The sequence below is a fragment of the Pogoniulus pusillus genome, chromosome 43, assembly GCF_015220805.1.
Source record: "Pogoniulus pusillus isolate bPogPus1 chromosome 43, bPogPus1.pri, whole genome shotgun sequence".
Lineage (NCBI taxonomy): Eukaryota > Metazoa > Chordata > Aves > Piciformes > Lybiidae > Pogoniulus > Pogoniulus pusillus.
Window position 1 is genome coordinate 1,735,583 of NC_087306.1, and position 23,363 is coordinate 1,758,945.

The 23,363-nt window shown below is 67.4% G+C and overlaps 2 protein-coding genes across 3 annotated transcripts; both read left to right on the forward strand.

Annotated features, from left to right (window-relative positions):
* Positions 1 to 588: 588 nt before the first annotated feature.
* Positions 589 to 13,135, forward strand: TARS2 (threonyl-tRNA synthetase 2, mitochondrial). Of its 2 annotated transcripts, none has more exons than XM_064175954.1 (18): positions 589 to 846; positions 945 to 1,144; positions 1,703 to 1,826; positions 1,916 to 2,037; positions 2,116 to 2,233; positions 3,744 to 3,805; positions 3,945 to 4,023; positions 5,174 to 5,320; positions 5,416 to 5,514; positions 6,077 to 6,243; positions 7,495 to 7,657; positions 8,572 to 8,709; positions 9,916 to 9,993; positions 10,104 to 10,204; positions 11,108 to 11,209; positions 11,342 to 11,414; positions 11,659 to 11,773; positions 12,968 to 13,135. In XM_064175954.1, the coding sequence occupies exons 1-18, from the start codon at positions 604 to 606 to the stop codon at positions 13,114 to 13,116; spliced, it is 2,280 nt and encodes a 759-aa protein (XP_064032024.1). In that variant the 5' UTR covers positions 589 to 603; the 3' UTR covers positions 13,117 to 13,135. The 2 variants fall into 2 exon arrangements, with proteins under 2 accessions (XP_064032024.1, XP_064032025.1); XM_064175955.1 differs by having other exon boundaries at positions 11,665 to 11,773.
* A 1,040-nt stretch (positions 13,136 to 14,175) lies between these two features.
* ECM1 (extracellular matrix protein 1) lies at positions 14,176 to 20,807 on the forward strand. Its single transcript, XM_064175969.1, has 8 exons — positions 14,176 to 14,515; positions 15,758 to 15,835; positions 16,001 to 16,066; positions 16,436 to 16,728; positions 17,258 to 17,641; positions 18,903 to 19,123; positions 19,509 to 19,596; positions 20,581 to 20,807. The coding sequence occupies exons 1-8, from the start codon at positions 14,464 to 14,466 to the stop codon at positions 20,752 to 20,754; spliced, it is 1,356 nt and encodes a 451-aa protein (XP_064032039.1). The 5' UTR covers positions 14,176 to 14,463; the 3' UTR covers positions 20,755 to 20,807.
* Positions 20,808 to 23,363: the final 2,556 nt, after the last annotated feature.

Sequence of the window (23,363 nt, forward strand, 5' to 3'; positions counted from 1 at the left end):
CGCCCCCGGCGGCTTTTATATGAAGTTGGAATTTTACTTGATTTTTCTTTTGTTTTCAGCTTTTGTTTGGTTTTGTTTTGGGGGTTATTTTTTTTTGGGGGGGGTTGTTTTTTTAGTTGCTAGGCTCCATCAGCTATGTTTGATAAAGGTGTAGGGGTTCAATAGCCGCATAAACATCACCTAAAAAAAAAAGCAAACCCCGGCAGCTGCTGGCTCTTTTCTTTCTGCGATCGGGTCCCCACCGGAGGGGTACAGCCCCCTCGGAACATCCCGCCCCGGGACGGCGGGAACGGGGGGTCTCTTTAGCCGTGGTTCGCTCCCGTAGCGGCGGAGCCTGAGGTGCCCTCAGCGTGGGGATAGGACCCAGCGCCCGGCTCCGGCATTGAGCCCCCGGGCCCCGCCCCAGGGAGATCCCATTGGCTAATCGCCCTCTGGGGTGGGCCACCCGTCCCATGGCAGCGCACCATTGGCTGGCTGTAGGGCTGGGCGGGGCTTGCGAGTGTGGCCCTGCCCCTAGCCGTAGGACCCGCTCGTCTGGGCGGGGCTTGTGCGCATGGCCCCGCCCCTAACTGGGATCCGCCGATCTGGGCGGGGCTTGTGAGCATGGCCCCGCCCCTAACCGTAGGACCCGCCGGTCTGGGCGGGGCTTGTGAACATGGCCCCGCCCCTAACTGGGATCCGCCGATCTGGGCGGGGTTGGTGCGTCTGGCCCCGCCCCTAACCGTAGGACCCGCCCCCTGGGACGGCGGCTTCCTGCCTGCGCCGGAAGGGGCGGGGCCTGCCGCCATGCCTGCCGCCCGGGGCCGGCTCCGGTGGCTCCTGGCGGGAGCTCCGCGGCGGCGCTGGGTGCGCTCCGACCCTCCCGGACCCCTCCCCGAGCCCTCCCTGCCTTTATGCACCCGCTCCGGAGGTCCTGACCCTCCCCGTTAACCTCCCGCCCGCAGGTCTCCGGTCCCGACCCCCGCCTCAGCGAGAGCCTGCAGCTCTTCCAGCGGCTGCGGGCGGAGCAGGAGCAGCGGAATGGAGCCGGTAACGGGGCCGGACCCCCGCCGGGGAGTCTCATCCGCATCACCCTGCCCGGAGGCAGGTTCCTGTCCGGCCGGGCCCTGCAGACCACCCCGTTCCAGGTGGCCACGGAGCTGGGGTAGGCGCAGAGCACGGTCGGGGGCAGCCAGGGGTACCCACGGAGCCACCGGCGGCCCCGTGGGGCGCCCACGGTGCCTACAGCGGCCCCGGAGTGTCACCCCCGGGGTCCCTACCGAGTCTCCAGAGTCCTCACGGTGTCCCCGTGAGGTCCCCAAGACCCCCTTGAGGTCCCTGTGGTGTGCCCAGGGCTCATCGCAAGGCCACAGAGCTCCGCCACAGTCCCCGTGGGGTCCCCAGGGAGTCCCCCCCGTACCCATCGTGTCCCCACTCTGCCCCTGCGGTGTCCCCCCAAGGCCTTCGGGGTTGCAGTGAGGTCCCTGTGGTGTCCTCAGTGTCCTCGCAGTGTCCCTGTGGTGTCCCCACTGTCCCCGCAGCCCTCACGGCAGGGCAGTCCCCGTGGGATTGTGTCCCCCCGGAGCTCCCCCCGGGGCTCCCCAGACCCCAGCCAGGTCCCCGCAGCGTCCCTGGCCTGCTCCGTGAGGTGTCCTCCGCATGTCCCTGCTGTCGCTGCGGTCCCGGCTGTGTCCCTGCGAGGCGTCCCGCGGTGTGCCCGCAGGGGGGGCCTGGCAGAGGCGGCGCTGGTGGCCCGCGTGAACGGGACCCTGCAGGACCTGGAGCAGCCCCTGGCGACCGACACCGACCTGGAGCTCCTCGACTTCTCCGCGCCTGAGGCTCGGGCGGTGAGTCCCGCGGGGGCACGGGGGTCACGCCGCAGCCCACTCCCCTCGCAGCCTGTCCCCCACACGTCCCCTCCGTGTCCCCTCCCCAGGCTTTCTGGCGCTCCGGCGCCTGCCTCCTGGGCGCGGTGGCTGCGCAGTTCTTCGGGGCCACCTTCTGCAGGGCGCAGGCCACTGAGGATGGCTTCTTCTGTGACCTCCACATGGGGGACAGGTAAGGAGGGAGGGGAGGGGGCCGCAGCTGCGTCCCCCCGCGGCGCACAGCGCCCGCAGCCCCTTGCTGTGCCCGCAGGGCGGTGCAGCGCTGCGAGCTGCCGGCGCTGGAGGATGCCTGTGCCGCCTTTGCCCGCGGCAGCCACCGCTTCGAGCGCCTGGAGGCCACCCCCCAGCAGCTCCAGCAGCTCTTCAAGGTGCCGTCCCTGGCGTGTCCCCTCCCCTGTGCCAGCGTGGAGCGAAGGAACCCAGCCTGGGGACATCAGGACCCTCCTGGTTGGGGTTGCTGTTGTTAGTGGGCACTGTGCTGCTGTCACCCAGCTCAGTGTTCCCTGCCCCGAGCCTCAGTCCTGCCCTCCCCCTCACTGCCCCACATCAGAGTGTCCCCTTTTGGTGTCACCCACCCGACACAGCCCCCCTCCGTGTCCTCCTCTTGGTGCTACCAATGCAACTGTCACCTGCCTTGGTCCTGACACTGCCAGGAGGCTGCCACTCCCCAGCCCCTGCTGTATCCCCTCTCTCTGTCACCCACCTCGGTGTCACCCTCCACCTGTCTCACTCTTGGCTGCTGTAGCCCACGTTTGTGATGTTGTCCCCTCCACCAGTGTCACCCCCACCCTTTGCCATGTGTCCCCTCAGTGTCATTTGTGCCACTGTCATCTGCTGTGGTGCTGCCCCTCCTGCTTTGTCATCCCACTTCAGCATCACCCACACTGCTGCCACCCACCTGTGTGTGTCCAGCACAGTGTCACCTTCCCTTGGTGGCACTCCTGCCTCTGTCACCCACCTGTGTGTGTCCAGCACAGTGTCACCTTCCCTTGGTGGCACTCCTGCCTCTGTCACCCACCTGTGTGTGTCCAGCACAGTGTCACTTTCCCTTGGTGGCACTCCTGCCTCTGCCACCCACCTGTGTGTGTCCAGCACAGTGTCACCTTCCCTTGGTGGCACTCCTGCCTCTGCCACCCACCTGTGTGTGTCCAGCACAGTGTCACTTTCCCTTGGTGTCACTCCTGCCTCTGCCACCCACCTGTGTGTGTCCAGCACAGTGTCACCTTCCCTTGGTGTCACTCCTGCCTCTGCCACCCACCTGTGTGTGTCCAGCACAGTGTCACCTTCCCTTGGTGTCACTCCTGCCTCTGTCACCCACCTGTGTGTGTCCAGCACAGTGTCACTTTCCCTTGGTGTCACTCCTGCCTCTGTCACCCACCTGTGTGTGTCCAGCACAGTGTCACTTTCCCTTGGTGTCACTCCTGCCTCTGTCACCCACCTGTGTGTGTCCAGCACAGTGTCACCTTCCCTTGGTGGCACTCCTGCCCCTGTCACCTACCTGTGTGTGCTCAGCACAGTGTCACCTTCCCTGGGTGTCACCTGTGCCTCTGTCACCCACCTGTGTGTGTCCAGCACAGTGTCACCTTCCCTTGGTGTCACTCCTGCCTCTGTCACCCACCTGTGTGTGCCCAGCACAGTGTCACCTTCCCTTGGTGTCACTCCTGCCTCTGTCACCCATGTGTGTGTCCAGCACAGTGTCACCTTCCCTTGGTGGCACTCCTGCCTCTGTCACCCACCTGTGTGTGTCCAGCACAGTGTCACCTTCCCTTGGTGTCACCTGTGCCTCTGTCACCCACCTGTGTGTGTCCAGCACAGTGTCACCTTCCCTTGGTGTCACCTGTGCCTCTGTCACTCACCTCAGTGTCTTGTGTCCCCCAGCACAACAGCTTCCAGCTGCAGCAGACTGAGGAGGTGACATCCCCCACAGCCACTGTCTACAGGTGAGTCTGGGGGGCACAGCAGGGCCCATTCGGGCAGAGGCAGGGGTGGTGCTGTCCCCATCTGTGTCCATCTGTCCCCAAGTCCCCATCTGTGTCCTTCTGTCTCCATGTGTGTCCATCTGTCCCCATGTCCCCACAGGTGTGGCCCCCTGCTGCAGCTCTGCCCGGGCCCCCTGCTGCGGCACACAGGGCACATCTCTGCCCTCCGTGTCCTGACGGTGGGTGGCACCCGGGGGTGGGTGGCACCTGGGGGTGGGTGTTACCTGAGGTGGGCATCACCCGCGGGGGGGTGTCATTTGGGATTGGTGTCACCTATGGGGGAGTGTCACTTGGGGTGGATGTCACCCGTATGGGGGGTGTCACTTGGAGTGGGTGTCACCTCGGGGTGGGTGTCACTTGGGGTGGATGTCACCTGGGGGTGGGCATCACCTGTGAGGGTTGCAACATGGGGTGAATGTCACCTGGGGCAGATGTCACCCGAGGTGGGAGTCACCCGTGGGGGGGGTATCGTTTGGGATTGGTGTCACCTCTGGGGGAGTGTCGCTTGGGGTGGGTGTCCCTTGGGGGTGGATGTCTCAGGGAGTGGCTGTCACTTGGGATTTGTGTCAGCTGTGGCAGAGGCAGGGATATGGTGGCAGAGGCAGGGATGTGTTGGCAGAGGCAGGGATGTGTTGGCAGAGGCAGGGATGCGGTGGCAGAGGCAGGGATGCGTTGGCAGAGGCAGGGATGCGGTGGCCGAGGCAGGGATGCGGTGGCCGAGGCAGGGATGCGGTGGCAGAGGCAGGGATGCGGTGGCAGAGGCAGGGATGCGGTGGCAGAGGCAGGGATGCGTTGGCAGAGGCAGGGATGCGGTGGCCGAGGCAGGGATGCGGTGGCCGAGGCAGGGATGCGTTGGCAGAGGCAGGGATGCGGTGGCAGAGGCAGGGATGCGGTGGCAGAGGCAGGGATGCGGTGGCAGAGGCAGGGATGCGTTGGCAGAGGCAGGGATGCGGTGGCCGAGGCAGGGATGCGGTGGCCGAGGCAGGGATGTGTTGGCCGAGGCAGGGATGTGTTGGCCGAGGCAGGGATGTGTTGGCAGAGGCAGGGATGCGGTGGCCGAGGCAGGGATGTGTTGGCCGAGGCAGGGATGCGGTGGCCGAGGCAGGGGTGCGGTGGCCGAGGCAGGGGTGCGGTGGCCGAGGCAGGGGTGCGGTGGCCGAGGCAGGGGTGCGGTGGCCGAGGCAGGGATGCGGTGGCAGGGGCAGGGGTGCGGTGGCAGAGGCAGGGATGCGGTGGCAGAGGCAGGGATGCGGTGGCAGAGGCAGGGATGTGCTGGGGGGGGCGGTCGGTGCCCAGGAGCGCCGCCCTGACGCCCCCCCGGGCCGGCAGAGCTCCGCGGCGCTGTGGCCGGGCCCGGGGGCGCAGCGCTGGCTGCAGCGGGTGGCTGCCGTCGCCTTCCCCAGCGCCCAGCTCTTGGCAGGCTGGCAGCAGGCGCAGGACGAGGCGGCGCTGCGGGACCACCGCCGCATCGGCAGGGTGAGCCCCGGGCTGCGGGGGGAGGGTTACCTGGGGAGGGGGGTTGGGGGTCACCAGCAACCCCCCCAAGTAATGTCGAACCCTCCCCCCCCCAGGAGCAGGAGCTTTTCTTCTTCCACAAGCTCAGCCCTGGCAGCTGCTTCTTCCTGCCCCGCGGTGCCCACATCTACAACACCCTGGTGGAGTTTATCAGGGTATGCCCCCCCCGAGCCCCCTCCAGCCTCCCAGCGATGTCACTGTTACCCCGGGGGGAGATGCTGGGGTCTGCCTTTGCCCCCCTCCACACTCTGCACCCCACCCCTGCCCTGTGCTGTGGCCCCGTTACTGCCCCACCCCACTGCACCCAGACCCTCTTGCCCTGTGTCCTTGCTGTGCCCCCACCCCTGCTGTGCCCCCCACTACACTTTGACCCTGTCCACACTGCCCCCCAGATCCTCTTGCCCCCTGACCCTGCTGTACCCCCCCCAGTATACCCCAACCAAGTTCACACTGCCCCCAGGCCCTCTTGCCCCCTGTCCCTGCTATGCCCCCCCCAGTATACCCCAACCAAGTTCACACTGCCCCCAGGCCCTCTTGCCCCCTGTCCCTGCTGTGCCCCCCACTACACCCCAACCAAGTCCACAGTCCCCTCAGCTCCTCTTGCAGTGCCCATCCCTGCCTCAGCCTTGGCTGCAGCTCCCTTGTCCCTGCAGCCCACGCTGGGGTGGGCACCATGGGGCTGGGATGATGTCTCCATCCCTGTCCCTGTCCCCACAGAGTGAGTACAGGGCCAGAGGCTTCTCGGAGGTGGTGACCCCCAACATCTTCAGCCCAGAGCTGTGGCAGCAGTCTGGGCACTGGCAGCACTACAGCACCAACATGTTCACCTTCAGCGCTGGCACCGAGACCCTCTCCCTCAAACCCATGAACTGCCCAGCCCACTGGTGAGCACCTGGGGGGGCGTGGGGGGCCACACACAGGCTGAGGAGGTTGCTGGCAGCCCCTGGCTGGCACAGGATCACAGATGTCAGGGGTTGGAAGGGACCCAAAAATGCTCATCGAGTCCAAACCCCCCTGCCAGAGCAGGACCTGCCCTGCAGGTGCAGTCCTGCAACCCCCCTGCTGGACCAGTCCAGCTCAGGGCACACAGAACACATCCAGGCAGGGCTGGAAAGGCTCCAGGGAAGGAGACTTCACAACCTCCCTGGGCAGCCTGTGCCAGGGCTCTGGGACCCTGCCAGGAAAGAAGTTGCCCCTGGTGTTGAGCTGCAACCTCCTGAGCTGCAGCTTCCATCCACTGCTCCTTGTCCTCTCCCAGGGAGCAGTGAGCAGAGCCTGTCCCCTCCTCCTGACCCCCAGAGCCTGTCCCCCTCCTCCTGACCCCCAGAACCTGTCCCCTCCTCCTGACCCCCAGAGCCTGTCCCCCACCTCCTGACTCCCAGAGCCTTTTTCCCCCCAACTCCTGACCCCCAGAGCCTGTCCCCCACCTCCTGACCCCAGAACCTGTCCCCCCCTCCTGACCCCCAGAGCCTGTCCCCCACCTTCTGACTCCCAGAGCCTGTCTCCTACTCCTGACCCTGAGCCCTCAGTTATAGACATCCTCTGCAGACTCTCAGCCCCAGGTCCCTCAGCCTCTCCTCAGGCAGTGCCCTCCACTCCCCTCATCATCCTCACAGCCCTCCCTTGGGCTCTCTCCAGCAGTTCCTGTCCCTCTGCAACTGGGGAGCCCCAAACTGAAGGCAGTGCTCAAGAGGAGGTCTCAGCAGGGCAGAGCAGAGGGGCAGGAGAACCTCCCTGGATCTGCTGGGCACACTCTGCTTAGTGCCCCCCAGGACCCCATTGCCTCTCTTGGCCCCCAGGGCACATTGCTGTGCCAGGGCTGTTCTCCCCCAGCACTGCCAGGTTGCTCTCCTTGGGGCTGCTCTCCAGCAGTCACCTCCCAGCCTGTGCTGGAGCAGTTTATTCTTCCTCCCCAGCTGCAGGACTCTGCACTGGTCCTTGTGGAACCTCATTTGGTTCCTCTGTGCCCAGCTCTGCCTGCCCAGGCCTCTCTGGGTGGCAGCACAGCCTGCAGCTGTCTCAGCCAAGCCTCCCAGCTTGGTGCCAGCAGCATATTGCTGAGCAGACCCTGTCTGTCTGTGCCCTCCTGAGTGGCACTGGTGAGGGTGTTGAGCAGCACCTGCTGTGCCCTGCAGCCTGATGTTTGCCCACCGCCCGCGCTCCTGGCGGGAGCTGCCCTTGCGCCTGGCTGACTTCGGGGTCCTGCACCGCAATGAGCCCCCAGGCAGCCTGACAGGGCTGACCCGGGTCAGGCGCTTCCAGCAGGATGATGCCCACATCTTCTGCACCATGGAGCAGGTGAGTGTGTCCCCCCTGCTCCCTGCTGGGCCATGGCACCAGGGGCACTGACAGCAGGAGGCTGAGCTGAGCGGGGCTGGCACACGCCTGAGGGATGGATCCGTCTGGAGGGACCTTGCGAACCTCCTTGGCAGGGGCAGGGACCTGCAGCTGGGCAGGGACCTGCAGCTGGGCAGGGGCCTGCAGCTGGGCAGGAGCAGCTCCCAGTACAGCACAGGCTGGTTTGGGAGCAGCCCTGAGGAGAAAAGGACCTCCTGGGGGTGAGGAGCTGGAGAGGAGCTGGCACCGAGTGCTGCCAGCACAGCCCCAGGTGTGCCCTGGGCTGGTCCCCAGCAGTGTGGGCATCAGGGGCAGGGAGGGGATTCTGCCCCTCTGCTGTGCCCACTGAGACCCCTGCAGTGCTGGGGCAGCTCTGGAGTCAGCACAGCACTGCCAGGGAGCTGAGGGAGCAGGGCCAGAGGAGGCCACAGCAGGGCTGGCAGGGCTGGCAGGGCTCTGCTGGGAGGTCAGGCTGGGAGGGTTGGGGGGGCACAGTCTGGAGGGAAGGCTCCAGGGAGAGCTTCTGGAGAGCTTCCAGTGCTGGAGACAGAGTTTGGAGCAGGGCCTGTGGTGGCAGGACCAAGGTGGGAATGGTTTGGAACTGCCAGAGAGAGGCTGAGAGTGGAGAGAAGGACAAATTGGTGCTGCTGAGGGTGGGGAGAGCCTGGCCCAGGCTGCCCAGAGGGGTGGGTGGGAGATGCCCCCTGGCTGGTACCATCCCAGCTCAGCTTGTTTGGGGCTGTGCCTGCTGGCTGCAGGGGCTTGGGCTGGAGGAGCTCTGAGAGTGCCTTCAACCCAAACCAGTCTGGGATTCTGTCCCCCTCCCCACCATGTCCCCCCACCCTGTTGTGTCCCCCCCGACCCCTGGTGCCCAGCTGGAGGCCGAGATCGATGCCTGCCTGGACTTTGTCCGCTCTGTTTACTCCGTCCTGGGCTTCTCCTTCCGCCTGGCGCTGGCCACTCGCCCCCCTGGCTTCCTGGGGGACCCCCAGACGTGGGACCACGCTGAGCAGGTGGGACAGGGACACAGTGGCCCTGCCACTGGCACCGTCCCCAGCCCCACATCCTGGCTTTCCCCTTGTGTCCTGCATCGTGTCCCACTGTCAGCCCCTGCCTGGCTGCTGTCCCCTCACGGTGCCCCCCGTGCCCTGCCCTGCCCCATGCACTGTGCCCCAGCTTTGTCCCTGTCTCCTGTCTGCCCTGGCACAGTTTTGTCCCCATGTGCCACGTCTGAGCTTTCCCCGTGTCCTGTGTCCCAGCTTTGTCACCTCCTGCATGCCACTGTACAGTGTCTCCCACGGTGTCCCTTGTCACCTGCCCCATCCTGTGCCACCTCCCACCTCTACCATCACATCCTGTGTTCCATCTCTGTCACCTCCCAGCTTTGCTGTCACATCTGTCCCCGTGTCACACCCTGCTTCACACCTGGATGTTGTGCCTGTGCCACATCCCTCTGTCCTCTGCATGGTGTCCCCACGGCGTGTCCCATGTTGTGTCTCTGTCTCATGTCCCCTTCACTGTCCCCCATGCCACATCCCCTGCATCCTGCCCTCTGTCTCCTCTGTGTCACATCTCTTCCACCCTGTCCCCTTCACTGTCCCCCATGCCACATCCCCTGTGTCCTGTCCTCTGTCTCCTCTGTGTCCCATCCCTGTCTCCTTCACTGTCCCCCATGCCACATCCCCTGCATCCTGCCCTCTGTCTCCTCTGTGCCCCATCCCTTCCCCTTCACTGTCCCCCATGCCACGTCCCCTGTCCTCTGTCTCCTCTGTGTCCCTTCACTGTCCCCCATGCCACATCCCCTGTGTCCTGTCCTCTGTCTCCTCTGTGTCCCATCCCTGTCCCCTTCACTGTCCCCCATGCCACGTCCCCTGTGTCCTGTCCTCTGTCTCCTCTGTGTCCCTTCACTGTCCCCCATGCCACATTCCCTGTGTCCTGTCCTCTGTCTCCTCTGTGTCCCTTCACTGTCCCCCATGCCACATCCCCTGTGTCCTGTCCTCTGTCTCCTCTCTGTCCCATCCCTTCCATCCTGTCCTCTTCGTTGTCCCTGTGCCACCTCCCCTCCGTTGTGTCCCCTCCATCCTGTCCTCTTTGCCACCTTCTTGCCTCACGTCCTTTGTGCCACACCCCCTCCATCGTGTCGCTTGTGTGTCCCCTTTGTCACTTGTGTCACATTCCCTCCGTCCTGTCCCCTGCGTTGTCCCTTTGTGTCCCCACAGCAGCTGGAACGGAGCCTTCGCACTTTCGCCCAGCCCTGGGAGCTGGCTCCAGCCGATGGAGCCTTTTATGGCCCCAAGGTGAGAACTCTGGAGGGGGGCCTGGGGAGGGGGGGTTGGTCCCAAAGGGACCTTGGGGACACACTGGAACCCTTTGGGGACCTCTCCCCCTGCCAATTCATTCCCCACAGATTGACATCCGGATCCGGGATGCGCTGGGCAGGCAGCACCAGTGTGGCACCATCCAGCTGGACTTCCAGATGCCAGAGAGGTTTGAGCTGGAATATGCCAGGTAGGGGCTGGGGGGGGGCAGGACTGAGGTGAGGGCAAGGATTTGGGGTCGGGGAGGCAGAAGTTGGGCAGGAGTCAGGCGGGATTGGGGCGGGGCCGGGGCAGGATTGAGGCTGAGGGGGCAGGATTTGGGTTGGAGGGAGGCAGAACTGGGGCAGGGTGAGGGCAGGGTTGGGGCTGAGGGGGCAGAACAGGGTCAGGGGTGAGGATTGGGGCTGAGGGGGCAAGATTGGGGCAGGGAGGGGGCAGGATTGGGGCTGAGGGGGCAGGATTTGGGTTGGAGGGAGGCAGGACTGGGGCAGGGTGAGGGCAGGGTTGGGGCTGAGGGGACAGAACAGGGTCAGGGGTGAGGATTGGGGCTGAGGGGCAAGATTGGGGCAGGGAGGGGGCAGGATTGGAGCTGAGGAGGCAGAACAGGGTCAGGGGTGAAGATTGGGGCTGAAGGGGCAAGATTGGGGCAGGGAGGGGGCAGGATTGGAGCTGAGGAGGCAGAACAGGGTCAGGGGTGAAGATTGGGGCTGAAGGGGCAAGATTGGGGCAGGGAGGGGGAAAGATTGGGGCAGGGTGAGGGCAGGGTTGGGGCTGAGGGAGCAGAACAGGGTCAGGGGTGAGGATTTGGGCTGGGGGGCAGGATTGGGGCAGGGTGAGGGCAGGGTTGGGACTGAGGAGGCAGAGCAGGGTCAGAGGTGAAGACTGGAGCTGAGGGGCCAGAATTTGGTCTGGGGATGCAGAATTGGGGGTGGGGGGAGGGGCAGGATTGGGCCAACAGGTAGAAGATTAGGGGGTGGGGGGGGGGTGGGGAGGGTGTCAGAATTTGGGCTTGGAGGTGAGGGTCGGGTGAGGGTTGGAGCGGGGGAGGCTCGGGGGCGCTGAGGTCTGCCCTGGCCCCCGGTGTGCCCCGCAGCGCGGCGGGGGGGGCGGCGCGGCCGGTGCTGATCCATCGGGCGGTGCTGGGCTCGGTGGAGCGCATGGTAGCTGTGCTGGCGGAGAGCTGCGGCGGCCGCTGGTAAGGGGGGGGGGGTGGGGGGGCAAGGGAAGGTCTCGTGTGTGTGACCCCAGATAAGAGACCTCCCACCCTGGGGCACCCCCGGGCCTTGCGTGCCCTGCCCCCCCACGCTGCGTCCCCCCCTCCCCCCAGGCCGTTCTGGCTGTCCCCGCTGCAGGCTGTAGTCATCCCGCAGGCACCCGAGGTGGAGGATTACGCCCGGGAGGTGAGGTGACCCCCCCCAAAAAAAAGTGTCACCTCTCACATCCCCCCCCCACCCCATCGTCCTCTGCCCCCCCACTGCTCCCTTCATGCCCCCTGCTCCGTGGTCCCTCTGTGTCCTCCCTTGCTCCCCCCCCAGTCCCTCCACGGCCCCCCTGCCACCCTGTGTCCCTTCATCCCCGTGTCCCCCCCACACGCCCCCAGCCCTCCGCGTGCCCCCCACCCCCACGCTGACGCCGGGGGGGCAGGTGCAGGCTGCGCTGCGGGGGGAGGGCATCCTGGCGGAGCTGGATGGGGACGCCGGAGCCAGCCTGGGCAGGAAGATCCGCAGGGCTCAGCTCGCCCACTACAACTTCCAGCTGGGTAAGGGGCGGGGGGGGGGGGGGGGGGGGCAGGGGGCCCGGGGACACCCCCCCAGGAGCCTCTGCCCTGGGACTGAGTCAGCAGCACCCCCACACTGCAACCGGGAGCTGCTGGGGGGGGGGGGGGGGACACTGGGACGTTCTGGGACCCCCACACCCACTTTGGGCATCATCACCTGGGACCCCCCCTCCCACCAACGCCCCCCCCGGAGCCTTTGTGGGATCCCTCCTGAGACCCCCTTGGGGCTCCCCTTGTAGACCCCCACCAGGACTATCTTGGGACCCACCCTGGCATCCCCCTCCACCCCCTGGGGCTCTTCTGCAGCCTACTCCAGGCTCTTCCCTGAGACCCCTCCCATCCTTGGGCCCCCCCAGCTTGGTACCCACTGTCCCCCCGGGTAGTGCTCACAGCTGCGTGGGGGGGGGGAGGGCACACCCAGTGGGTACGGGTGTGGAGAGGCACTCGTGGGGGTGCGTGGGGGCACTCAGGGGGGTGGGAGCACCTGTGGGGGTGCATGGGGGCACCCGTGGGGGTGCATGGGGGTACCTGTGGGGGTACGTGAGGGCACTCAGGGGGGTGGGAGCACCTGTGGGGGTGCATGTGGGCACTCAGGGGGGTGAGGACACTCGTGGGGGTGCGTGGGGGCACCTGTGGGGGTGCATGTGGGCACTCAGGGGGGTGAGGACACTCGTGGGGGTGTGTGGGGGCACTCAGGGGAGTGGGAGCACCTGTGGGGGTACATGAGGGCACTCGTGGGGGTGCATGGGGGTACCTGTGGGGGTACGTGAGGTCACTCAGGGGGGTGGGGGCACTCGTGGGGGTGCGTGGGGGCACCTGTGGGGGTGCATGTGGGCACTCAGGGGGGTGAGGACACTCGTGGGGGCGTGTGGGGGCACTCAGGGGGGTGGGGGCACCTGTGGGGGTACCTGTGGGGGCACGTGAGGGCACTCAGGGGGATGAGGACACTCGTGGGGGTGCATGAGGGCACTCGGGGGGTGGGGGCACTCAGGGGGTGGGGGCAGTCGTGGGGGTGCGTGGGGGCACTCGGGGGTGGGGAGTGCTCAGGAGCAGGTTGCATGCTCAGGACTGGGTGAAAAGGATTGGGAGGGGGGAAGAGAGGGACGGGGCTGGGGTGCGCCCCCCGCCCCCCCCCCCCCCTCACCCCCTCCCGGTCCCGGGGTGCCCCCCCCGCAGTGGTGGGTCGCCGGGAGCGCGCGCGGGGCACTGCGGACGTCCGCACGCGTGGGAACCGCAGGCTGGGGGAGGTGCAGCTGCCGAGGCTGCTGCGCAGGCTGCGGGAGCTGCGCGACGGCCGCGTCCCCGACGCCGAGGAGAGCTTCTGACAGACCCCCCCCCACCCCCCCCGGGCCGACCCCCCCCTCCCGGAGACGGGGGGTGGGGGTGTATGGGGGGGGGGGGGTGTTCGTGCCCCCCAACCTCCATACCCTCATTAAAGTGCTGGGCACAGCAGGAGCTGAGCGCGGGGCTGGCTGCACCCCAGGGTGTGCCGGGGGGGGGGGGGGCACCAACCACCCCCCCCCCCCCCACCACCTCCCCCAAGAGGACATCTGGGGGTGTCTCCCCCACCCCAACCCTGACACTTAGCTGCGCCCCCCCGCAAGCCTGAGCGCTTGGATCCCCCCGCCCCAGGCATTTGGGGGTGCCCCCCCCCGCCCCCCCCCCCCGTGCCGTATCTTTGCGTCCTCCCCCAGACACTGAGTTGTTCCCCTCCCCCCCTCTCGGCTCTGGGTTTCCTCTCCCCCCCCCCCTCCCCCCCGAGACGTTTGGGTCCCCCCCCAGAGGTTCGGGTTCCTGGGGCTCCCCCCGGGGCGTTGCGCAAGCTCCTGCTCACGTCGCCCTCGGCTCTTAGGCAATCGGGGGGGGGGGGGGGGGGGGGGCAGGGGCTGTCCCCTCACCACTTGTCGGCACCTGCCCAAAACCTTGGGCTCAGCACCAAGCAGGATGTGGCTTTTGGGGGGGGGGGGTGGGGGGGTGGGCACGGACATGAACATAGACTTGGACCACCCTTCCCCCCCCCCCCCCCCTCCATAATCCTGGGGTGAAATGAGGTGACCAAGGCCACTCCATGCTGCTGCCACTGCTGCCCCCTGGAGGGGTCCCCCCCCCAGTGTGGGGTGGGGGGCACCAGCTGAGCCCCCCCCTCCCCCCGAACAAACAGGCCGGGGGGGGTACTCCTCTAGGAGTGGTTTGTGCCCCCTCCCTTTCGCCCCCTTGCCAGCCCTCGGGGGTGACTCACTGGGCGCGGCCCCCCCCCCCGAAATGGGGGCACAAACCGCAGAAGCCACCGGCCCCGAACCGCTTCCCCCTGCCGTGACGCAGGGGTCCTGGGGGGGGGAGGGGGTCTGCGGGGTGCGGGGGGACCCACTGGGGCCACCAAAGGGGGGGTTCGGGGCTACCAAAAGCGGCGACCAGGACCGCCAGGGTTGGGGGGGACACAGGAGCGCTGCAGTGCCCCCGAGCTGTCGGCGGGGTCACGGTGGTGGTCGCTGCCCCCTTTGGGGGTGCGGGGCAGTGTCCCCAGCCCCCCCCCCTCCCCGTCCCGGGCCCCCCCCCCCCGGGCCCCGTCGCGACGTCAGGGCTGTGACTCAGCCCCGCAGGCTCCGTCCCGAGCCCGCCCTGGCCCTTCATAAGGCGGCGGAGCCGACGGCGGCCACACAGCTCCCGACGCCATGGCGGCCCTCGGCCTCCTCCTCCTCCTCCTCCTCCCGCTCGGCCCCGCCGGTGAGTCCTCGGTGCCCGCCCCCCGACAGCTGCCTCGCAGCTGGGTCCCCTCCCCGGCAGCTGGGTCACAGCTGGGTCCCTCTCGGGGCACCAGGGTGTGTCCCCCCGGGCAGCTGCGTCCCAACCGGCACATCTGGGCGCCCTTCCCGGACGTGTGGGTCCCCTCCTTAGTCACCTGGGGCCCTTCCCCAGACACCTGGGGGCCCTGGCAGGGAATCCGAGTCCCAGGTGCGACTCCTGTGTCCCCTCTCCAGACGTCCGGGGCCCTCTCCGGGGACATCTGGGTGCCCTCGGAGGGACGCTTGGGTCCCTCTCCCCGGGAATCCGATTCCCCTTCCCGGGCACCACCTGGGTCCTGTTCCCGAGCCCCTGGCTCCCAGCTCTGACACCTCTGTCCCCTCTCTGGACACTGAGGTCCCCTCCCTGTGAGCCGAGTCCCTGCTTTGGACACCTGTCCCTGCCCACACCTTTGGGTCCCCTCCCCGGACACCTGTGTCCCCACCCGCATGCCTGGGGTGCCCTCCCCGGATGTCTGGGTGCCTGCCCACACACCTGGGTCCCCTCCCTGGCCACCTGTGTCCCCATCCCGAGCAGCTGGGTCCCCTCCCTGGCCACCTGTGTCCCCATCCCGAGCAGCTGAGTCCCCTCCCTGGCCACCTGTGTCCCCATCCCGAGCAGCTGGGTCCCCTCCCTGGCCACCTGTGTCCCCATCCCGAGCAGCTGAGTCCCCTCCCTGGCCACCTGTGTCCCCATCCCGAGCAGCTGAGTCCCCTCCCTGGCCACCTGTGTCCCTATCCCGAGCAGCTGAGTCCCCTCCCTGGCCACCTGTGTCCCCATCCCGAGCAGCTGAGTCCCCTCCCTGGCCACCTGTGTCCCCATCCCGAGCAGCTGAGTCCCCTCCCTGGCCACCTATGTCCCCATCCCGAGCAGCTGTGTCCCCCCCCCGGCCACCTGTGTCCCCATCCCGAGCAGCTGAGTCCCCTCCCTGGCCACCTGTGTCCCCATCCCGAGCAGCTGAGTCCCCTCCCTGGCCACCTATGTCCCCATCCCGAGCAGCTGAGTCCCCTCCCTGGCCACCTGAGTCCTTCTAAGGACAACTGAACCCCCCCCCCCCCCCCCCCCATTATGAGGCTCTAAACCTGCATTAATGGGGGAGTCCCCACTGGTGCTCCCCCACCCCTCCAGGCAGGGAGATGGGTGGGGGTGCCGCTGCTGACCCCTTCTGTCCCCTGTTGGTGACAGTGGTGGCCTCGGCGCAATACCAGCAAGTGGCACAGGAGAGTGTGGAGCTGCAGCCCCCCAGCGTCGAGCAGCATGAGGGTAGGAGCATCGCAAGGTCATCCGGGGACAGAGGCGACGTCGAGGGGTGCAGATGGGGGGGACGTGGGGACAGAGAGGGTTTGGGATGGGGGGACATGGGGACACGGGGGAATGGGGATGTGTAAGGGTGCTCCTGCTGACCCCTGTGTCCCCTGCTGGTGACAGTGGTGGCCCCGTACGTGGCACAGGTGAGCGTGGACCTGCAGCACACCGGCGTGGAGCAGCACGAGGGTGAGGATGTGGGGGGACACCCAAGGGGTGGGGACATGGAGTGGGGGGACACACGGGTGGGCGGGCAAGGGGGGCACACCTTGGGATGAGGACATGGATGGAGGAGACGTCAGGATGGCCGGGGGGGGGGGGGGGGGATGAGGAGGTGTGGGGACATGGGTGAGGGGGACATAGGTGGGGTGGACACGGGGACGGGGGGACACGGGAATGTGGGTGGGGGGTGACATGGAGGACATGGGGACAGCAAGGGGCGGGGGCGGGGAGGATGCTGCGGTGGGGCGGGGATGGATACAGTGACCAAGACGAGGCGGAGGGTGGCCATGCAGGGACAAGTGTCACCCACCGCCACTCCCCCCCCTCCCCTTTCAGTGTGGCAGAGGGAGCAGGACCCCTCACTGTCCCCCGACACCCAGGCGGAGGGTGCCACGCTGGCCCCACGCCCCGCCTGGCCTGCCGTCCTGGTGGGCTTCCCCCCTGCCTGGCCAGAGCCCGCCGCTGTCACCTCCCACTGCCACCAGCGGCTCCGGCACCCTCCCATCCCACCGCTGCCTGCCACCGGCTTCGCTCACCTGCGCCGCCAAGCGGCAGCCCTGGAAGTCTTCCGGCCCCGCCTGGACGCCTGCTGCGGCCACCACGGCCCCGTGTCCTGCGCCCGCCGCGCCGTGAGTCACCCGGGGACGGGGGTGGAGGGGGCGTGGGGGTGGCCAAGGGTGGGGACGGGGGTGGAGGGGGCGTGGAGGTGGCCAAGGGTGAGGATGGGGATGGACGGGACGTGGGGACAGGGGGTGTTGGGGATGGGTGGGAGCTCTGGGACGTGGATAAGGGGATATGAGAGGCACATCCAGGGATAAGGATGTGGATGGAAGGGACGCGGGGATGAGGGAGGGTGGATGGGGAGACATGGAGGGGACACCATGGATGGGAGGGACATGGAGACGAGCCAAGGTTGGGGGCGTCCAGTGGTGGGGACGTGGATGGCAGCATGAGGGGGGGGACACAGAGGGATGGGGACATGGATGGAGGCAGCAGAGGGACGGCCAAGGCTGGGGCTGGGGGGGTACACGGATGAGAGACACCCGCGGCAGACACCGGGGGGGGGGGGGATGGGGACGAGGGCAGGGAGGCCGCGGGGACAGGCAGGGCAGGGTGAGTGACGCCGAGGGGTGCGGGGTGTGTTGTGCTGTCCCGCAGTGGACGGAGGTGCTGGACGACTTCTGCGCCGACGAGTTCGGGGTCAAGACTCGGCAGTTCCACTGCTGCCGGCAGCTGGGGGCCGCCCGACGCCGCTGCTTCTCCCGCAGCGCGGCCGCCGTCGCCGTGGCTGCCACCGCCGCCGCCGTCACCAAGCCTGTCGCCCCGGTGGCCTCCCCCTGGGAAGTCATCCACAGGCCTGCGTTCCCCCCCGGTGAGCCCACGGCCACCAACATGGGCAACATCTGCAAGCTGCGGGGGCTGCGCCCCGGCCCCGACGGCGGCCGCGGCAGGTCCGGGCCCCGCGACCGCATGCGGCTGCGGCTGGAGAAGGAGTTCGGTCGCTGCTGCCGCAACCACAGCCTGAGCTGCGCCCACGAGGCCGTGAGTGACGAGGGGACACGAGGGGAACATGGTGGGCGAGGGGGGGGGGGGGCGAGGGCGTCTGGAAGGGCTCCGGGGTTGGGGAGGGACTCAGGCACCTGGGACCGAGTGGGACCGAGGTGACAGAGCAGGAGCCGAGAGTGCAGGGAGGAGATCCAAGGGTCTGGGAGGGGTCCAGGGGATGGGATCGTAGAACGGTCTGGCCCACAAGGCCCCCCCCAGAGGTCATCCAGACCAGCCCCCCCTGCAGCCAGCAGGTGTGGGGACACCAGCCCAGGTCAGCCTGGGCTCCGTCAAGCCTCCCCTTGAACGTCTCCAGGGAAGGGGCCTCGACCCCCTCCCTGGGCAACCTGTCCCCGGTGGTAAAGAGCCTGCTCCTAAATGGGGGGGCCCAGGTGACGTGGGGGGGCACAGGCACCTGGGGACGCGGAGGAGCTGATTGTCCCGAGGGAGGCTCCGTGTGCGTGGGTGGGCTCCAGAAGCCAGGGGCCAGAGGGGGACGCAGGTGGCAAGGGAGGTGCCAGGTGTGCAGGGGGGGCACCTGCGTGTCCCAGCAGTGCCGCCGGTGCCCGGAGTGACCCAGACGGCAAAGGCCTGGGAGGGACCTGGGGTGCAAGGGCTGAGGGGACCCAGGTGACAAGGAGAGACGCAGGGATCCAGGAAGGGATCCAGGAAGGGATCCAGGAAGGGATCCAGGAGCTTAGCAATCAGGGAGGGGACCCAAGTATCGCATCCGGGGAGGGGACTGAGGTGTCCCGGGAATGACCCCGGTGACGAGGAGGGGCTCAGGCATCCAGGGGGGAGCCAGGTGCCTGAGGAGGGGTCTCAGCTGTCTGGGAGGGATCCAGGGATCCAGGGGCTAGGGGGATCGAGGTGACAAGGAGAGTCCCAGCGGTCTGGGGAGCGGGGGCGGGGATCCAGGAAGGGCTCCAAGCGTTTAGAAAGAGGGAGGGGACCCAAGTGTCGCATGCGGGGAGGGCACCCCAGTGGCCCGGCCATGACCCAGGCGCCCGGAGGGTGACCCAGGCGCCCAGGGAGGAGGCTCAAGCATCCAGGCTATGGTCCAGGCGTGCGTGTGTGCGACTCCGGAGCACGACACACGCAGATGTCTGGGGAGGGGACCCAGGTGACAAGGAGGGGACTGCGGGGGGGACGCCCAGGGAGGGCGATGCAGAGGGTCTGGGTTGGGGGGAGTTGGACTCGGGGGTCCAGGGGACGCTCGGGTATGCCAGTCCCCGCCTGACGCCCCCCGGGCCGGCAGTGGCGGAAGGGGCTGGAGCGGTTCTGCCGGGAGGAGTCGTCGGTGAAGACTCGACAGCATCAATGCTGCCAGCGCGGGGGCGGCCGCGCCCGGAGCCGCTGCTTCGCCGCCGCCGCTCCCTACCCCAGCTACGACCGGGAGCTGCACAACGTCAGCCTGGCCCGGCCCGGCCCCGCCATGCTGCGCACCCTCTGCGGCCCCACCGTCCTCATCAGCAAGAGGTGAGTGCCCCCCACCCAGCGCCGCCCCCCCGGGGAACCCTCGTCTTGGGAGCCACCACCCTTCAGGACTCCTCCCGCCCCCCCCCGGCAAGGGAGGGATTCCCCCATTGGAAGGGGCACCCATGGGCCCCAGCACCCTCTGGCTTTGTGCCCCCCCCCCCCGCTCAGCACCTCCTCTTCTGGGTGACCCCTTTGGCCCCCGAGCCACAGTGTCACCAAGGACTCGGGACCCTCCCAGCTCACAGGGGACCCTCTATGGCCCAGAACCTCCCAGTCGGGGGCAGGACCCCCCTGTTAGAGGGGACACAAGTATTTGGCCCCCTCCACCTCAGAGGGGACCCCCCCCCCAATGATGACCCTCCCCCCCCCCTACAATGTCCTGCAGGAGGCCTGTGCCAGAGCTGCTGGGGGCCATAACAGCCACATGCTGCCCCCTGCCCCCCGAGAGGCAAAGCATCTGTGCCCAGGAGCAGGTGAGTGCTGGGGGTGGGGGTCAGGGGGTCCTTCAGGAGGGGAGCAAGAGCTTGGGGATCACAGCTCACAGGTGTCAGGGCTGGAAGGGACCCAAAGAGCTCATCGAGTCCAGCCCCCCCCTCCCTTGCCAGAGCAGGAGCACAGAGTGCAGCTCAGGGCACACAGAGCACATCCAGGCAGGGCTGGGAAGGCTCCAGAGGAGACTCCACAACCTCCCTGGGCAGCCTGTGCCAGGGCTCTGGGCTCCTGCCAGGGAAGAGGTTTCCCCTTGGGCTGAGCTGGAACCTCCTGAGCTGCAGCTTCCATCCACTGCTGCTTGGCCTGTCCCAGGGAGCAGTGAGCAGAGCCTGACCCCCCCCTCCTCACCCCAGAGCCTGTCCCCCCTCCTCTCCTGACCCCCAGAGCCTGTCCCCCCCTTTCTGAACTCCAGAGCCTGTCCCCCACATCCTGGCCCCCAGACCCTGTCCCCCAGAGCCTGTCCCCCAGAGCCTGTCCTCCAGAGCCTGTCCCCCCCTCTTGACCCCCAGAGCCTGTCCCCCACCTCCTGATCCCCAGAGCCTGTCCTCCAGAGCCTGTACCCCCTCTCCTGTCCCCCATGCTCTGTCCTCCAGAGCCTGTCCCCCCTCTCCTGTCCCCCACCTCCTGACCCCCATATCCTGATCCCCAGAGCCTGTCCCCCAGAGCCTGTCCCCCATATCCTGACCCCCAGAGCCTGATCCCCAGAGCCTGTCCCCCCTCTTGACCCCCAGAGCCTGTCCCCCATATCCTGACCCCCCAGAGCCTGTCCCCCTCTCCTGGCCCCCAGCCCTCAGCTACTTACAGACATCTTTATTAGATCTCCTCTCAGTCTGCTCCAGACTCAGCCCCAGGCCCTCAGCCTCTCCTCCTCAGGCAGTGCCCTCATCATCCTCGCAGCCCTCCCTTGGGCTCCCTGCAGCAGATCCCTGTCCCACTCACTCTGACCCCCCCCCCGTTGTCCACAGCTGTCCCAGGGTGCTGCCACTCTCTGTGCCAGCGTGGGGAAGGGCTGGCGTGACCCCGAGGGCTGCTGCTCGCGGGGGGACCCTGAGCAACTTCGCTGCTTCGGTGACACCTACCTGGCCCAGGTGACTCTGGGAGCTGCTGTGGAGCCCCCACCCCCTGACCACGACGAGTAACAACCCCCCCCCGACCCTGGGACAAGTGGGACAGTAAAGGTGCTGTGGTGTCACTTCTCTGTTGTCTCCGTGCCTCAGTTTCCCTGTGGCGTGGGGACTGTGCCAGGTCCTCGCTGTCCTCCAAAGGGCCTCGCTCCCACCCCCCCCACACCCAGTGGGGCCTGGGGTGTGCCAGGGTGTGGGGCCAGAGTTGGGGTGTTTGCAGTGTTGGGGTGTGCCAGGCCTGGGCTGTGACGAGCTCTGTTTGTGTTCTGGGGTGCGCCCCAGGCGCTGCAGGGGCCCAAGTGGCCCTTGCCCAGCAGTGGCAGCACAGGGTCAGGAGAGGGACAAGAGGGCACAAGTGGCTGAGTGTCCTCTGGGGTGCCCCAGTGGTGCCCCACAAATCCCCTGCCTGCTCCTGTCCCCACGGTGGCACTGCCACCTGTGGTGTCCCCCACAGACCTCCAGCGCTCAGCCAGCCCAAGCCCCTGCAGGCAGCAGGCACAGCCCCACCCGGAGCAGGCTGCTCACAGCCCCAAACAACCTGGCCTGGGCTGGTGCCAGCCAGGGGGCATCTCCCACCCCTCTGGGCAGCCTGGGCCAGGCTCTCCCCACCCACGGAACAGCCCAGGAAATAGCTCTGCACCCCCAAAGCCCCTCCAGGGAGCACTGCTGTGCCCCCAAACCCAGCCAGGAGCCCTTGTGCCCCCCACCAGAGTGTGACCTGGAGCCACTTTGAACTCCCAATCCCCCTCCAGGAGTCTCTCTGCACCCCCAAAACCCCTTCCAAGGGTCCCCTTGCACCCCACAAAGCCTCTCTGCAGGCAGGTGGCTGTGAGCTGTGCCACATCCAGGGGCCTGGGGGCATTGTCTGGGCTGGGCACAGGCTGGGCACTGCTCTCCATCAGCTCAGGCCACCTCCAGAGGGCAAAGTTCTTTATTTCATCCTCTGTTGTGGGGGTCCCCCAGCGGCACTGGGGGCTGGGGACATGGAGGGGACACACCCTGGGCATGAGGCTGCCAGCCTGTGCCAGATGCAGGTCATGGCCTCGGTCGTGCTGGGGTGGAGAAGTCCAAGTGGGCATAGGTCAGCTGTGCCTGTGGGTGGCAATGGCATCAGAGGCATCCCCTGCCCCCCAAATCTCCCCACAGTGCCAACGTCCTGGAGCAGAGGGGCACTGCCTGCTGGCTGCCAGCATGGCCTCACCTCCTCCTCCTGCAGCCTGGCTGGCATCAGGGTGTGGAGCTGGTGGCCTGGAGGGGGCAGAGCTGGGGAGATGTGTCCCCAGGGTGGTGACTGGGAGATGGAGAGGATGGAGAGATAGTGGGGGTGGGGAGGGCCCAGAGCTAGAGGAGGCCTGGGAATGGAGGGGTCCAGGGAGGCTGGAGCAGGGAGAGGAAGGATGGAGTGGGAGAGAGGAATAGCAGGGCTGGAGAGAGCTGGGGAGAGAGGGAAGAGGAGCAGGGGTGGGAGGGGGTGAGGAGTGGAGGGGCCTGGGAATGGAGAGGGCTCAGGGATGAAGGGGAACTGGAGATGAAGAGGAAAGGAGGGTGGGGGAGTCCGAGGGAGATGGAGAGGACACTGGGGAAGAGCAGGGGGCATAGTGGGGTGCCACCCCCACCTGTGCCCACTGCTGTCCTGGCAGGGCATAAATCCTCCCAGCAGGTTTAACTCTTCCTCTCCTTCTCCTGTCGTCCTGGGCCCCAGGAGCAAGTGGATGAGCAAACACTGAGGGCTTTGCCCCGGCAGAGCCTGGGGGCTGGGGGCCTGTGTCAGGTGCCTGTGCCTGTGCAGCCAGAGCAGGCAGGAAGCTCTGAACTCATTGGCCAGAACGGTGCTGCCAGTGCCCAGTGGCCACTTGGACCTCCAAACCAACTACACAAAGGGGAAGGAGTCAGAAACCTCCTTTCCAGTTCTGCCTTTTCTACAGCAGCCTGCACTGCCTGCACTGCCTGCACTGCCTGCACTGCCTGCGCTGCCTTTCTGCGCTGCCTGCCTGCACTGCCTGCACTGCCTGCCTGCCTGCACTGCCTGCACTGCCTGCACTGCCTGCACTGCCTGCCTGCACTGCCTGCACTGCCTGCACTGCCTGCGCTGCCTTTCTGCGCTGCCTGCCTGCACTGCCTGCACTGCCTGCACTGCCTGCACTGCCTGCGCTGCCTGCGCTGCCTTTCTGCACTGCCTTTCTGCACTGCCTGCACTGCCTGCCTGCCTGCACTGCCTGTGCTGCCTGCACTGCCTGCACTGCCTGCACTGCCTGCACTGCCTGCGCTGCCTGCGCTGCCTGCGCTGCCTTTCTGCACTGCCTGCCTGCACTGCCTGCACTGCCTTTCTGCACTGCCTGCCTGTGCTGCCTGCGCTGCCTGCCTGCGCTGCCTGCGCTGCCTTTCTGCGCTGCCTGCCTGCACTGCCTGCACTGCCTGCCTGCCTGCACTGCCTGTGCTGCCTGCGCTGCCTGCCTGCGCTGCCTGCGCTGCCTTTCTGCACTGCCTGCCTGCACTGCCTGCCTGTGCTGCCTGCACTGCCTGACTGCGCTGCCTCGCTCCCCTAGCCTGACTGCACTGCCTGGCTACACTGCCTTTGTTCACTGCCTTTCTGCACTGCCTCTCTGCATGGCCTTTCTGCACTG